The following is a 13,803-nucleotide window of genomic DNA, read 5'->3' as shown; positions in this document are numbered from 1 at the left end:
CCGAATACCATAATGCTGCGCGAATTTTCTTTCTTATTCAAATTCGTATTCCCTCATCGAGAATAGTAAGACAATTGGTTGTAATGAACTGAACAAAAGAAAGTGTGCAAGGGAGTCTGGCAGTAGACGTCAATCACGCCATTATGCAAACGTACTACTAACAAATGAACCAACGACTGAACCCAGCAGTCGATTGAAACCTTTCTGACGGCTACGAGCAATCGAAAGTGGGGCCATTATCGAATGGGCTCGAGCGGTCGACGACCGGAATACTATAGCGAAAGGACTAAAAATTTTAAGGACTTGAGTGTATTCAAATAAGCTCTTTTGAAAGAATTTAATTAATTACATATTTCTTAGGATTATTGGTTTCAATACTTCACATTTTATTATAGGAACTATGTATTTATTTTTTATATCTTTGTAGATTTTATACGCACCTATTTTCACCCCTAAAGCAGCCATGAAACGAGTACGCGCGGAATGTTATCATGACTTTCTGGGTGTGATTCCTAGGTGAGAAGCATTATGAATGCCCCCGGGTCGGCAGTTGCCTATTTAGGTGAGAAAATCCAAGGTTCCGACCGCATTTGCTCAGGTTCGCTGTACCAGTCAGTCTACACGGATTTTTTCCTTGTTTTTTTTCGTACAAACGTCGCCGAAGCTTCCCTATACAACAATGTCGTCCAGTACCAACAGTCGTCGAGGTAATTATGTGATTGTTTCACGTCATGTTTACGGCTTCGCTCGATTCTTGGCATCGTTTTAAGATCTATTTGGCCGTGCATGTGTGTTTGGTCGTAGTTCAGTTCAGCCCCATTTTTGGTTTCGGAGTCCATGTTCACTTTGCCATGGACTCTAGTTTTTCGTTCTGTTTGATATTTTCATGTCCTCGGCCCCGACACGTGTGTGTTTGCATGGTTTAGTTTCCCTAGTAGTTCAGTCAAGCTTTGTGTTTACTGTTTAGCCTGTTTAGCCCAAATTTTAATATTTTCACGTAGTCACCGCTTTACTCGCTTGTCATGGCTGTACCATAGTTATTACGGTTATAATATTGATTAGTTGTTACGTATTTATTAAACCTGCACGTTAGTAGATTCGGCTTAGTTAGATTTTAAGGGTTATATATGACATGCTCAGGGCTGTCAACCCCCAAGATATTCAAATCTGGTGAATTGATAAGGAAGGGACATGACGTCATAGCGGACAAAAGCGCGCGAAAAGACGTCATTCATTTTGTAACATTTGATGTGATTGGTTTATTTCTGACCAATCAGATTATCGCTTATACTACAATGGCCTGTTTGCGAGAACAATTTATAGAGGAATGTTTTGATTTTGTTAGCGATGTAAAATAACACAACCAACACAAAATAATTGGAATTTTATGGTTGTGAAAGTCGAGTCTCACAAGAAATGGTCAGCTTCGGCGATTATCCGGGAGATTTGAGACTCTAATCTGGAGACCGGGAGACACGGTCCAAAATCTGGAGACTCCCGGTTTGTCCGGGAGAGTTAGCCCTGCATGTTATCTATTACATACTTCGTTGGTCTGGTCGTGTGTTGGCCTTTAGTTAAACTGGGGGAGAGAATCGTGTCAAAAGATGTTTCAAAGGAAGGGGAGGGGGTAACACGAAAACACTAGTGCCCAGTGTTCGGGGTAACACATAACTCGGGGGAACACAAATCCCTGTGACAGCGACCCTGAGCTCGGCTAAATTAATTGTTCGGTCGTGTGTCGACCGTGTTTAAGTAGTTCGGTCGTGTGGCGACCCTAAGCTCGGCTAAATTTATTGTCTGGTAGTTTGTCGATCGTAAGGCCAATTGATCCGTGATCGGGTCTGTGTCGACCCCGTTTCGTATTCTGGTCGTGTGTCGACCGTTAACCCATTCAGGAGGGCCATCTACTGCCTTGCTGGACCAGAAGGGCAATCTAAATCAACCCCCTATTTTCACCCTTAAAGCAGCCATGAAACGAGTACGCGCGGAACGTTAGCATGACTTTCTGGGTATGATTCCTAGGCGAGAAGCATTATGAATGCCCCCTGGTCGGCAGTTGCCTATTTAAGCGAGAAAATCCAAGGTTTCCACCTCATTTGCTCAGGTTCGCTGTACCAGTCAGTCTAGACGGATTTTTGACCCCACCCACCTCCCCTTCGGCGACTTTTTTCCGTTATAACAGTTCAGTCCGGTGAGCTTAATCACACCCACGGCAAAACTCGTGTTCCCAAAACTTAACCGCGTGTATGAGGTGAATGGCTAGCCTCCGTTGCAGACGTACCGAAACCCGCAGGACGTCTGCAACGCAGGCTAGTGAATGGCTGCTTTGGCGGTGAAAATGATATACGATTTTTTTCTGCTTCAAGAGCTAAAAGTACCCTTGGAGGACCCTACAAGGGAGAATTGTTATGTCAACAATGGCGGAAAATTTAGATAAGACGGGGGGAAAGAGCATTAAGATCGTCACTTTCGATGACAAATTGAGAAAGATTGAAACTTCATACTGCTTGTTGCAGTCAGCCATATTGTATACATGCCATATACGAAAGTACGCATGCCCATTGCAGAAACCGCTGATCAGAAATAAATTTTTTACAAAATCGCAGCAGATCGCGCGAAAATCCCCCACTCAAATCACCTAAAAATCGCCGGTAGCTTACACAAGCGCTTTATAATCGCACGTGTTCCGCCGCAAGAATCGTAGTGGAAATCACGCTACAACTCGCCGATAAAATCGATTGCGTAAACGGGCCTTAAAAAAAGCACCAAACTGGCTTTAAAATCAGCAAAACATCAAAAGATACAACAAGCTATCAAGGAAACTGGTTTTTGTTATTAAAAGTACTAATTTTAAACAATATGAAATACTAATATTCAAAGACTACAACACAATTGCAAAAGAACAATGAGGTAGGAGGTGCTAAAGTATGGCCGTGAATACTGGTAGCTTTAAGGTTGCTCCATGATGTCTTGCTCCATGGGGTTTTATCCGCGTGCTACCATGCAACTTCAAATTGCAAATATGCGGGCGCAAGCAGTCCAATACTAAAACGATTTTTTTAGAGGTTTCAAGAGAAAGATAAAATTTTCGAATGAGCGTGTTTTATATTCAGTGACTGAAATTGGAATTAATATAAGATCGCTGTTAAGCGTTGGTGCGTTTACTTTATTGCCTATTTTCTCCATTTTTTGACGTAAGTTTTTAGCGGAGCTCCCGCGCGGCTTGGCTGACGTCACTTCCGTCCATCCGTCCATCCGTCCGTCCGTCCGTCCGTCCGTCCGTGTACACAACACAGGAATCCCGCTTGCCGATGTCAAAGCAAAACTACTCACACTGAAATGCGGCTCTCAAATGCAAAGAAAAAATCGCTTTAGGACAAGTTATAGACCAAAAAGCTTAATTTATTTTAATGCTGGATGAAATATAACATGAAGAGCACATTACAACAAATATTCGTCCTTTATGTAGCTTTGTAAATCTTTAACAATTCGGTTATTTTTAACCAACTATCGTATATATTTCATTCAAGAAAAATGCAGCTTTGTTCACCTCCTATATCCCGAAGTCCCATCGGCAAAACAAAGAAGACTTTCATTCAATAATTTTATATCTTTCTACAGATAATTTATTTAATTATTGAATGAAATATAAATTTACACTAAATATTCAACTGTTTATCAAGCTGTTCGAGCAAGTATGATTATAAAAATGAGCTTAAATTTGTGTTGTTGAGAGATTCTATTGTATAGACCTAGACTTTCACTTTAAAAAGCTAAAAAATATTCAAAAACATATCATTTACAAACGCCAATTTACTGACAAGAAATTAATCATTTTGTATTTTGCATTGCCTTTTGCATTATTTTCCATTTTGCCTCAGTTGTTCTTGTCAAGTTTAACTGTAAACTTCGTGTATTTTCTGGCTCACCTTAACCAGTTTTCAAGTCTGTTTTTTGGTCTTGATTTGTCCTGAATCTCCAGATTTTCGATTTTAATGAAAGACATCCAAGGTAAATTTCACTAAACTTGATATTGGATTGGATTGTCTGTAGCTATCTCTCGTTTTTTTTTTTTTTTGTTTTTTTTTTTTTTTGTTTTTTTTCGTTTTTGTTTTTTTTGTGTGTGTGTGTTTTTTTTTTAAGTAAAAGAGATTCAAAGCCTAAAACTGTCGGCCTTGGAAAACTTTGTCGAAGAATCTTCCAAGAACAAAACTAGCCCCTGGGGGTGGTGGTGAGTTGTGTGCAAAATTCCTAAGTGGGAGAGTATACTCGCGCAAAAAAAAAACAAAACAAAACAAAACAAAACAAAACAATGTAGTGCATTTCGATTCGATTTCACTGCATGGTTTTTATTATGGGAGACATTATCTTCATCTCGAATAAAAAATAATTGAAGATTTTTTCCCCGATCTTATTTTTACCTTTCAGTTTCATTCAAATTGTTCTTCCTGTGACTTCCGTATCGGGAGCTCCGCTTTTAGGCAGTGCCTAAATAAATATATTAAATTGCTTTTGAAACGTTGGAGAATAAGTAATTGCTCAAGGTTCAGAAAATTTGAAATTTCATATTGAAGTTTTGAAGTATAAAAAATGTACAGAAACAAAACATGTTAGTAACTTTGTGGAACTAAGTAGTTTATGTACTCATTTTTGAGTTCCTAATAATTTTATCTAAAGAAGTTGGTAAATAACTTTGGAATATTGGGCAAAAATCGTATGAAATCGTACCATTTGATATTTCAAAATATTAGGTCGATTTAACTGGGCTATGAGCCGTATTTTTGGGGTATTGTGTGATGTTAATTAACATGCTCGTAAATTCCAATCTACTCGATGATTTTTTTTTAATTTAGCCAATTTAATTCACTGCAATATATATGCAACAAGATGTCAAAGTTTCATTTTCATTGAATCATTTTAAAGCTTTCAATCTTCAATACATTGAGACTTCAGTACGGATGCAACTAGTGTGTAATTCATTAAAAATTCAATCTTAAACCACTACGCATGCGTAGCAATGGAATCGACTGTTTGCGTATCATAGCTATTGTTTACGCCACATGTCAGTTTAAACCAAAATATATAGATATTTTCGCATTCTTCACTCTTGTATACTTGGAATTTAGTTTTATTATTAGAAAGGTTTTAAGGAAATACAGCTCGTTCATACATTTTTTGATGTAGAATAAATCACCAAATTGTTATCCCGGTGAATGAACACGTATAAACGAAAGGACGCCATGCTTGTCTTCACATCAAAAGCTTCCGAGACTCTCAGTTCGTGGATTGGGTGATGGTATAATTGGCTTCCTATGGCGTTCATGGCTGACTTCAGCCGTTTAATTTGCTCCATTTAGTAGCTGTGAACTACAATTTGTATGTTTTTTTCCCTAGAGCATTGTCAAATACCGTTTCAAGATAAATTTTAATACTTAGTACAATTGTCTAAAATGTTTTTAATTTTGTCCTCCGATGCGTTACCTTTAAGCTGTTTATTTGGGTGGTAAATACTCGTTCCCTCGTGCACAAAGCCTACTTGTACTTGCATGTGCTCGTGTGAAGCACAAACCGTACTTCACCGGAGGATGAACGGATAGTTTTCTGATCAGACGTTTAGGCCAACCTTAAAGGTGGACTCCGAGGAATGAATTAACGAAATATCAACCCCTGTAAAAGGCTTCACTTTCGCTTTTTTCACGTTTTAAAAATTTTCAAGGTGTCACGAAAACCGAAAAAATACACTAATGGCAGCATTTATTTAAGAACTTACTGCTATTCTGTAAATTCTAATTTCCTAAATTCAAAACAACTAGTGCTAAATGTTCAAGTTCAATGTCAGCTCAAAAAATCTTAGTTGCTCCAAACAAATTTTTCCAAAGCCATGCTTGCTTGCTTGCTCTATTTTGCTTGCTCCAAGACACTTTACTACACTACTGTCCAATTCTCTCCTTTTCTCTTCTCCACGTAACGCTGCAGATTAACCCACTCTACTCTGTCTTCGAATAGTGCAAGTGCTCTCGTATAAAGCTCCTCTCGAAGACCAACTCACTGCTTAGCTTTCCCTATTTACAGCCATTCTCAATCACACGCGCCCTCTAGCCAGATTGTTTCTGTCGCGACGAAGAAGCTTTTGGTGGACGTCAATCACAAGGCGTTTCCATGAAATTGTCGGAAAACACAAAGCGATAAGGGCACGTGCCTATAGAATGTCATGGAAACGCCTTGATTGACGTTTACCAAAAGCTTCTTCGTGGCGACAGAAACAATCGCTAGAGCGGCGGGTGTGATTGAGAATGGCTGTAAAGGCTTCTCTCAACCATGCCAGAATGGATTGTTTTTCTTCCCCTCCTAAGCGGCAGGTACTTTGTTCGGCGAGAAAATTTTCTCTCCCGAACTAAAGCCAGAACCGATGGCAGAAAAACACAAATTTTCATAAAGATTTTTGAAAATTTTTAAAAAATTTTTGAAAACACTTCACTAAAGGTGTTTACTATTAATAGAACCTTTTAGATTCGTTGTTTGTTGTGCACATTTCAGATCATGTGCACGTACGTGGTGCTATTCTTGGGATGAAGTTGATTCTTCCACACGTAATATTTAAATGTTTAGTCACGAAAGAACGATTTTCGAATATCAAATAGGCAATTTGCATACGAAACGAAAAGGTTTATTTCAGGTGAATAAATCCGATTTTTCGAGATTGTCTGATGAATCTTGATATTTACGATCTAAGGCGAACTAAACTTAGATGAATGTTCGTTAAAATAGTATACCACAAAACACGTTCGTCTGTTCGTGACTTTTTGAGTAAAAGCCTTCAGGCCAATCCTTAATATCCGTTTGAGCGCGCTCATTGGCCAACATTGAATGCTTGCTCACGAACGCAAAATTCGTCTGTTTGGCTGCCAAGATACGACACGTAAAGAAGAAATGGTACAGAAGAAGGTCGTTTTCTTTATATTGCTAGCTTTAACTTTTCTACAGGCATTCATATTCCTTTTTTACGTCAAAAACAAAGACTGGAAATTGAATAATCGTTTTCGTTTGAGGAGAAATGACTCCGAGGTAGTCGAGACCGAAGCTCGACATCTTAGTGGGTTCAATGAATCTGAAAAGGAACTCGCTCTCAATATTAACTATAGACCTTCAGTTATCCTCACTACAGCAAATATGTCAATTGAAGAGGAAAGGTTTTCAAATTTTTCCCTTGATAGCAGGATTATTACACCAGCCATTGATCAAGGCAAAGGAGATATCTTTCTGCTCGTTTTGGTAACGACGGTTCCTAAATCTCTCGAGAGGAGAGAACTCATTCGAAATACTTGGGCGAAGGCTGCTCAAACTCTACTAATTCAAAGCATGAATGCTACGAACTTCACGTCTCATGTCGTGTTTATGCTAGGAATAACAGGAGACTCCAAGCAAGACAGCGCAGTGGAAGAAGAGGCTACAAAGTATGGAGACATACTTCGAGTTCCGTGCATTGAGTCTTACAGAAATATCATCTCTAAAGTATGGTTTGCGTTTGAATGGGCTCTTTCGTATCGTGCAAAATACATTCTAAAGGTAGATGAGGATATATATGTCCGCCTGCCAAGGCTCAACTCATGGTTAACGGATGCAAAGGTGCCGCGTACACTTTATGCAGGGTATGTGCACTATAGAGCCTATATAGCGAGAGATCCGAAACACCAGCATTATGTTAGTGAATCTGAGTATAACGAAAAGGTATTTCCGAACTACTGCGCTGGACCGTGTTATATGTTTTCAGGAAACTTGCTGGATAAGTTTTTAGAATTGTCCAAGTCAGTTCGTAAGTTTCAGGTTGAAGATGCCTATCTTGGATTACTAGCTAAGCGAGCTGGAGTACAGCCCTTTGATATAGGAGGTAAGCTCTTCGTGTGGGATAGATCTTTGTCCCGTTCTGTTCGCCAATGGAACGACCAAAGCCTTTCAGGGGTCATTTGTTTAGGAGATAGTTTAACTGATGAAGCTATCAAGTATATACATGCAAGATATGGGAAGATTGAACATTCTCTTAATAGGAATTAGGACGGTTGACGTGTAAATTATGGTAAAAAATACATTTCTTCTTCTTCTTAAACTTTTGCTGCATAGCCACTGATATAATTACGTTTATTTTAGTTTCGTATTGTACTCTAGCCACACCGCTTCCTATTTCGTGACCTTTTTCATACATAATTTATGTTTTTTTCGTTTGTACATGGCACTGCATTAGTTTATAACTGCATCTTTAATGTTGTGACAGACATACTAAACTAAACCTAATTGAAGTTTGTTCTGCTTGTTTTGCTTCATCTATGGTGATTTCGATGACTGTTTTTCGTTTCGTGCTCAAACTAAAATATGACGTGATATAATATGATTTATATAGAGCCCTCTCTCATTAAGTAACTAGTCAAAGGCACTTACAATCATGAGAGGTGGTTAGTATGAGTTCATAGGCATTGGCTGTAAACATTGGCAGGGTTGCTTTACGGCCTCAGTGGTTCTTTTACGTCCTTTTTATATGTGTCGTTGAAGGCTCCATCACTATTTGCAATTTTGGATCTGTTTTTAGTTCCGGTTCTCAATCGATTGATTCCTTCTCGTATATCTGAGTTTATGTTCGCCAACTGTATTTTCGCTATCAACATGACTACAACTGAAATGAAGCTGATCTGTCTGATCAAACTGGAGAATTCGCTCGATAAGAAGTTCAAAAATCGATCGATTTTATTGCTTCTTTGAGCATTAGATGAAAACCAAAAATCCTCTCCAAATGAAAGAAGGCTTCGTTAAAAGAAGGAGTAATAAAATATAACAACCGTGAATAGTGACGCGCCGAATCGTTGAAAGCTTTAGGCTACTGCTTTTACGTATGCATAATTTGTTTTCAAAACGTAATTTAACTATATCAGGTTGTTGTGACGCCGTTCAGACCAGTACTGTTTTTTACTTAGTATTGCGCCTTCCTTCCCAGGGAAAATGAGGGAAACACAGAAGTAATATTCTAATGACAGCATTTATTATGAAAACGAACCTTAACGATAAACGATAAACTTAAATAAAGCGCTAAACTAGAAACTTATTATACTAACTTATTATACTAACTTATTATACTAACTTATTATACTAACTTATTATACTAACTTATTATACTAACTTATTATACTAACTTATTATACTTGATTCAGAGTTCTGGTTCGATGCTCAATGTTCAATGTTCAATAACTGCTCACCCAAACGTTTGCTGCCGTTTAACTTCCACCAACAATTTCTTCTGTATCTGTTAACCCACTATCCTGTCTTTGAATAGTTGACGCGGTTCCTTATATCCTGCTCCTGCTCCTCACAGCCCTTGTACGATCTTTCGTTGAACAGAACAACTGACTCCAAAACAACTGAACTTGCTTACGAAATATTGTTCCATATTTATGAAACTCTAACAATAGAAAGACTTAAAAGAAAAGCCTAAAATATAAAGGATTATGTCATTTCTATCTTCTATACTAAACCTTACAAATCCTTGAAAAGCGCTGCCATTAGATTATTATATTTTAACTCTTGAGGGGCTTCAATTATCGTCACAGTTGTACCAGTCCGAACCCCCTTATTAGACTACAGTGTTTCTTGTACAGATTGCTAAACTGCAGAATCTGTCAGTGGGATGATCTTTCCTGTCATCGTATGATTGCCACAAAGTTAGAGGTTGGGTCTCTGCTAAACTTAATATATGACTCTGTCATTTGACTCTGTCATGTGTTAATCTTAACGTGTAACTCTGAACATTACTTACTTAAGTATCTATTGCAAATGTTTGTATTATCATACTTAATATCGATATTATGTTTTTCGGGGATCTAATAAGACATATAGTAAGTAATGTAAGTATTGTCCTGAAGGGTACTGTTTTCAGTGATAAGCGAGGAAGTGTTTCTTAGCCTTTCATTTTCCCTTCCTGTACTGTACTATAAAATCTGCTTTGACACTTGTTGAATTTCTCCCAGAACATGAATTCTTCGTTTGCAACCACGTGTATTTTACAGGTGCTAAATATTGTTTTTGGTGCCAAACAAAAACAATCCTTATGGCCATGTAGAGCTATATAATAATAACGCTCTAGTGAGCAAAAAAATGGAGCATTAGAGCATTTCTGAAACTAGCTACGAGCGAACGAAGTTACCGATTTTTTAGTGTAAAGGTGGCGGCCAAAATTTAAAAAAAAAAAAGAAAATAATCCAATTCAAAATTTCAAAAAAAAAAACTTTATGAAAACAATTCAGTCAACAACTCACGTTGAACATGTATAAATCGAATTTACAAATTTGTACAACAGTAAAACGTTTGATTTGGCGAAAAAAAAGATATTTTCTTCTCTTTGAATTTTCAGACACGTAATCAGCGTAAGGGGAGGATAACGATTAGAAAATCAAATTTGCACAACTCGGAAACAAAAGGTCAAAACGACCTGAATATTTGTACATTGCTACTCATTTGAAAATAATATTTTCTTGGTGTATGAAGTCATGTGCAAACGAAGTAGGTACCTGACTTTATTAAAATCATCTCTTTTACCAACTCAAAGCTAATGACTAGATTGTCCAGTGATATTGAGCCTTATGCTTTGTGAATTCTAATTTTTGTGAACTTTAATTTTTGCTTGAACAGGCATCAATATCTCTCTCACAAAGAGGCTACTAGCTAATCTTTTCTATGAAAGTGTTGCCAGCTTTAACATCATCAAATTTAAAACATAGATAATAGTAGGTTTTTGGTTGCTTTTACCTCCGTCACTATCAATAGATCCCAGTTGACCATCAATGAATTTATCTGTCTGCAACGTCATTGTGGATTGTTAAAATCATTCTGTCTGCAATTATGTCATTGTTCATTTTTAACATGTGTTTGTAAGAAATTCTGTTTAATCAGTTCTAAATATATTGTTGTTGTTCAATTTGGGTTTATTTAACAAGTATAACAAAATAACAAAAATATCATTCTAGCACTTTCTTTCATTATAGATAGCTAACTTTATCGTTATCTATCTAATTACTATGTCGTAAATGAATAATGCAATAAATTATCGTATTGTTGTTATTATTATAAAAACATCTTCATCTCTTTTGTATATAATAACAATATAACCACATTTTCACGAAACGTTTTTATAAAACGTGCGGCATTAAGAAAGCTTAAGGCAATTCAAGGTTCATAGGAGTTTGCAGTCTAAACAAAATTGTGACCGTGTGGTATATTGTTTTGATTAAGCGTGCGATTCTACACATTCTCAACCAGAAATTTCTGCAGGCTTGTTGTCCATTGTTATCCTAAGATGAATTTTGAACAGCTTTCGATTGTGAGTTAAAGTGATGATAGCAGCTGCTTTTAACTCAGAATGTAAAGTTACATGATTTTTTTGATATCATTTATAAAATCATAAGAGTCCTTTCACTGGATGTGAACTCCATTACACCATGGATATTTCACAGAAAGGACCTCTTTCATAATCAAAAAGGCCCTTTCACTGGATGTGAACTCCATTACACCATGGATATTTCACAGAGAGGACCTTTTTCATAATCGAAGTTGTTATGGATTTCCTGTCCCAGAGTGATGGCAAATGCTTTGGTGTTTACCAATGGCTGACTCTAGGGAGGGCCTAGTTTCAAAATTCTATCAGTTTTATTCTACTAGAGCTTGTACATTAGGTTCATTGAAGTTAGAGGTAAATATTTCATTTGTGCCTATAAATCTATTTTCATTTCCCTCTCAATGAGGTAGTAGTACAACATTAGCAAATCATGGCTTGTGATATCTTATGACAGAATTGACTTTTCTACACTTTGCCCTATCAGTGTCAGTAATCTTATTTTGTTTGAAAGTTATGTACGATGATCAGAGGAATATTGCTGTAATTCAATTACATCATCAGTATAGAACTTCAGGCTGAGCATTAGCTGCGTTTCTTGACAGTCTTTGTTGCATTGTGTTTGTAATTGTAAAGCAGTAAAGCCAGCTAGGTATACTAGGTTATCTATACAGCAGGAATGGATTGTGTAATAGTAGTACTGTTATGAGAGAGAAAATGAATATTTTTACAGACAAACTAAGCAAGACATGAGTTTTCTAATTACTATTACTTATCTTATGAAAACAAGATAAAGAGTTTTATATTAGCTATATAAAAGTATCGATATAAGATTTCAGTAAGGCTACCATCAGCGCACAAGTTTAGATAATGGTATGCTTGGAATTCACAAGTAGACCTCTTTGCTGCTCCATTAGCATTTGTACCTCTGGTTACACCCTACTAACTTTTTATCCCTTTGCTTAGTTATTTTAGCACTATTCTTTTAAATCTTATGAGGGAACATTCCTTGTAACCTTTTCTATACGTTTATAATATATTCATATATTCACTTTAGTTTAAGCTATGTTTAATTCCAAGATTTTCGCTTGTATTACTCATCAATAGAATATCGTGCTAAGGAATTTACTTATTCTTTAGCCAATATCATGATTCACATTGATTAGAGACTGACACCTGTCATAGAATAACTATAAATAGAGCTCATGTAATAGGCCATTTCACAGATCCCGCTACTCAACTTCAGCCTCGTCAGCGGCAGTAATGAAAGGAATTTACATATCAACGAATTTACATATCACTTAAAAATTTCACAGGTTGTGAAATGATTAAAAATAGATTTGAAAATGTATTTAGAGTGGTTTTCAAAAACCCGTTGAATACACTTTAGCGTATTACAATTTAATACACTTTATTGTCCACATTTTCTTTTGATTTTCTTTTGTGTTTTCGGTGTATTGCAATTTATTACACCTTAGTTATTACACTTTATTTCACGGGTTTTTGAACCCCATCCCCCGGGTGAAAACCACTCTATTTATAGCTAGGAAAGTAAGTATAGAAACAATTCATTATTTGTCACTGTAGCTGAAAGAAACTCAGTACAGCAGGAAAATAAATTAGAATTGAACTCATTACCTTTCGGATACCGGTCTGATGAACTAGTAACCATTGAATTCCTTTTACCTAGTAACAAACGAAAGAACATTGACGTACCTAATTTCCTAGGAAATTCCTAGGAAACAAATGCATTTCATCAAATGATATAATGTTAGGATTCTGAACTGAATCTGGGCGTATTAAGCCTGGCAATGTGCAAGTCGTATGCCATAATGAAGCCAGTAAGTGACTGCTAATAACATTTTTTTTCTGTACCCTTAGTGCTTTATAGAGCATTCGACCAGTATCCGGAAGGTCATGGGTTTTATACCAAACAGCGACAAGGCTGGGGTTTTCCTTTCTGGGTTCCTTTCAGCTTGTGACAAATGATATAAATTATTTCAATAATTATCTGTTTGGTCTTTTATGAACCTTAGTAGTAAGGAATGGAACAGTCTTGAAATATCATTTAAAGAATCAAAAGATGCAAAAAGGACCCTCCTTAGTATGCAGAAGAAAATAACAAGATTTACATTCTCATGATCGATGAATCTATTATGTATAAGTAAATTGAAAGTTTCACGACATTATTATGATCAGTCTATAAATAAACTATTATTTTTCAATTCAAATAGCCTTCAGTTTATATTATTAATTGCACCTTCATAAATTAATTATATTTCTAACAAGGAAATAATTATAGTTTTATAGTTGGTTTTTTTTTCCTTTTCTTTTTTTTCTTTTTTTTAATTTTTTTTTTTTTTTTTTTTGTTTGTTTGTTTGTTTGTTTTGTTTTGTTTTTTTCTTACCAATTTCATTAATTGTTTATTAGT

General features: G+C 36.4%; 1 protein-coding gene across 1 annotated transcript; it reads left to right on the top strand.

Annotated features, from left to right (window-relative positions):
* The first annotated feature begins 6,694 nt into the window (after positions 1-6,694).
* Positions 6,695-13,602, top strand: LOC148907065 (beta-1,3-galactosyltransferase 5-like). Its single transcript, XM_089036368.1, has one exon. It carries the CDS (start codon positions 6,868-6,870, stop codon positions 8,050-8,052), a length of 1,185 nt encoding a protein of 394 aa, XP_088892494.1. The 5' UTR covers positions 6,695-6,867; the 3' UTR covers positions 8,053-13,602.
* Positions 13,603-13,803: the final 201 nt, after the last annotated feature.

Source organism: Actinia tenebrosa, unplaced genomic scaffold (genome assembly GCF_029948245.1).
Source record: "Actinia tenebrosa isolate PJP-AT-01 unplaced genomic scaffold, QUT_ActTen_1.0 PGA_scaffold4__44_contigs__length_22323623, whole genome shotgun sequence".
In the NCBI taxonomy this organism is placed as follows: domain Eukaryota; kingdom Metazoa; phylum Cnidaria; class Anthozoa; order Actiniaria; family Actiniidae; genus Actinia; species Actinia tenebrosa.
Note: the sequence above shows the minus strand (reverse complement) of the source record. Positions and strands in the feature narration are given on the sequence as shown.